This window comes from Medicago sativa, chromosome 6 (genome assembly GCF_051527215.1).
Source record: "Medicago sativa cultivar Bolivia chromosome 6, Bolivia_mono, whole genome shotgun sequence".
Classification (NCBI taxonomy): Eukaryota; Viridiplantae; Streptophyta; class Magnoliopsida; order Fabales; family Fabaceae; genus Medicago; species Medicago sativa.
This window is the reverse complement of record NC_140754.1, coordinates 42,525,246-42,526,844: the sequence shown is the minus strand read 5'-3', so window position 1 is coordinate 42,526,844 and position 1,599 is coordinate 42,525,246. Positions and strand designations below refer to the sequence as shown.

Sequence of the window (1,599 nt, the reverse complement as noted above, 5' to 3'; positions counted from 1 at the left end):
ACTAAGCCTTTAACTGTTGAAAGATTTGATTTTATAAAGAAAAATTTGAACATGCACTTTGTGTCTGATTAAAAGCTTGCTTGCTCCTGAATAGGATTTTAGATTCTGAAGTCAGTTCAGAAGTTGTGGTCCATCAGAAGCTCTTTATTGAGGTTCTGAGGAAAACACGCTTCTGATGATGACGTCAGCATCTGAAGTTCAGAAGCTAGATTTTATGCTCCTGAATAGTTGAGTAGTGGAAACGCTGGAAGTTACTTTTTGTAGTAACACTGGCCCACTAACTTGGCAGTTACTCTGAGAACTTCTGACGTGGCTTATCTGTATTGGTGTATAACTTAAAAGGGTAATGATGATTTAATAGCTTTGAAAAGTACTTTCACGCGCCCCCAATGTCATTAATGCTATGTTTGTTTGTCTCTTTTGAATTGCAATCGTTTTTACTCTTAACACTTTGTCAATTCACACACTACTCACTCATAACAAACACTTCATCTTTCAAACCTCTTGCGAAGTAAGCGCAATCTTCAAAACCTAGAACCCTAAATCTTCTTCATCATCACCAATGGCATCATCAAGCTCGCATCAGAACATTCCAGAATCCTCTGCACAAGAGGCCCCTGCCAATGATATCAAAGGAAGAACCATGAAACTTGAAGAATGGAATTTAATGGTTCAAATAGAGAATCCTGTGGATTTTGAATCTTTAGCTTTCCATGGATGTTGGATCAGAAGTTACTATGAAGCGCAAGGTTTCGAACCATACTTCAGAATGTTGAATGGACCAACATACGAAGTTTTGGTTATGCACTTCTGGGTAAGATCATCAATTTATGACAAAGCTGCGTCATTAGCTGAAGAGAGGGAGAAGGTTTTGATTTATCCAAGTCTGAAGGGGAAGACTAGAAAAGAAATGGGACTTAAACCATTTACTTGCACAGAAATCAGGTCAAGCATCTGTGGAATTCCAGTTGTCATTGCTGAATGGCAGATAGCTTCTGTACTCGGAGTAGAAGCTTCTGGGAAATATTCAGGGATTGATATCTCAAGTTCTGAAGAAGGCTTCTGGAAAGAAAAATTAAACCTAGCTATGTACAACTCCACGCGGGCAGGAAAGTATGCTGACTTAAGCATTGATAAGAAGCTGCTTCTGAAGATTCAGAATGAGAATCTGCTTCCAAAAGGTGGAGGAGATAAACGTACATTGGCCAGAAAGTTCTTCTTCAACACTTCATCAAGAAGGAAAAGGTAAATATGCCCAAGTATCTTTTCAAGTATTTAATTGACAACCTGAGAAAGAGCCAATTGGAAGATAGATCCTAGGTACCTTATGGAAGGCTCTTATCAGAAATTTTCTATCAAGGAGGTATTTTGGACCGTCTCAGTAGTGTTGGCACCTACTCAGATGAGCTGCTTGACACTAAAACTGGAAAGTTCATTAATGCTCATACACTCAAGCAGATGAAGCTGATCAGATCTGTCACCAAGCTTGATACTGACTTGAGTGAATCCAGAGCTAAGTCTGATCTTATGAAAGACTTTCCACCCATCTGCAAGAAGGATCATCTTGATGTGCAGATGTATTTCATCAAGGATCACTTT

The 1,599-nt window shown here is 39.0% G+C and overlaps 1 protein-coding gene across 1 annotated transcript; it reads left to right on the top strand.

Moving 5' to 3' along the window:
• The first annotated feature begins 562 nt into the window (after positions 1-562).
• LOC146915250 (uncharacterized) lies at positions 563-1,249 on the top strand. The gene has a single exon (XM_085721292.1). It carries the CDS (start codon positions 563-565, stop codon positions 1,247-1,249), a length of 687 nt encoding a protein of 228 aa, XP_085577418.1.
• Positions 1,250-1,599: the final 350 nt, after the last annotated feature.

Coding starts and splice junctions, on each gene's coding strand:
- LOC146915250 (XM_085721292.1), top strand. CDS start 563: ATGGCATCATCAAGCTCGCATCAGAACATTCCAGAATCCTCTGCACAA.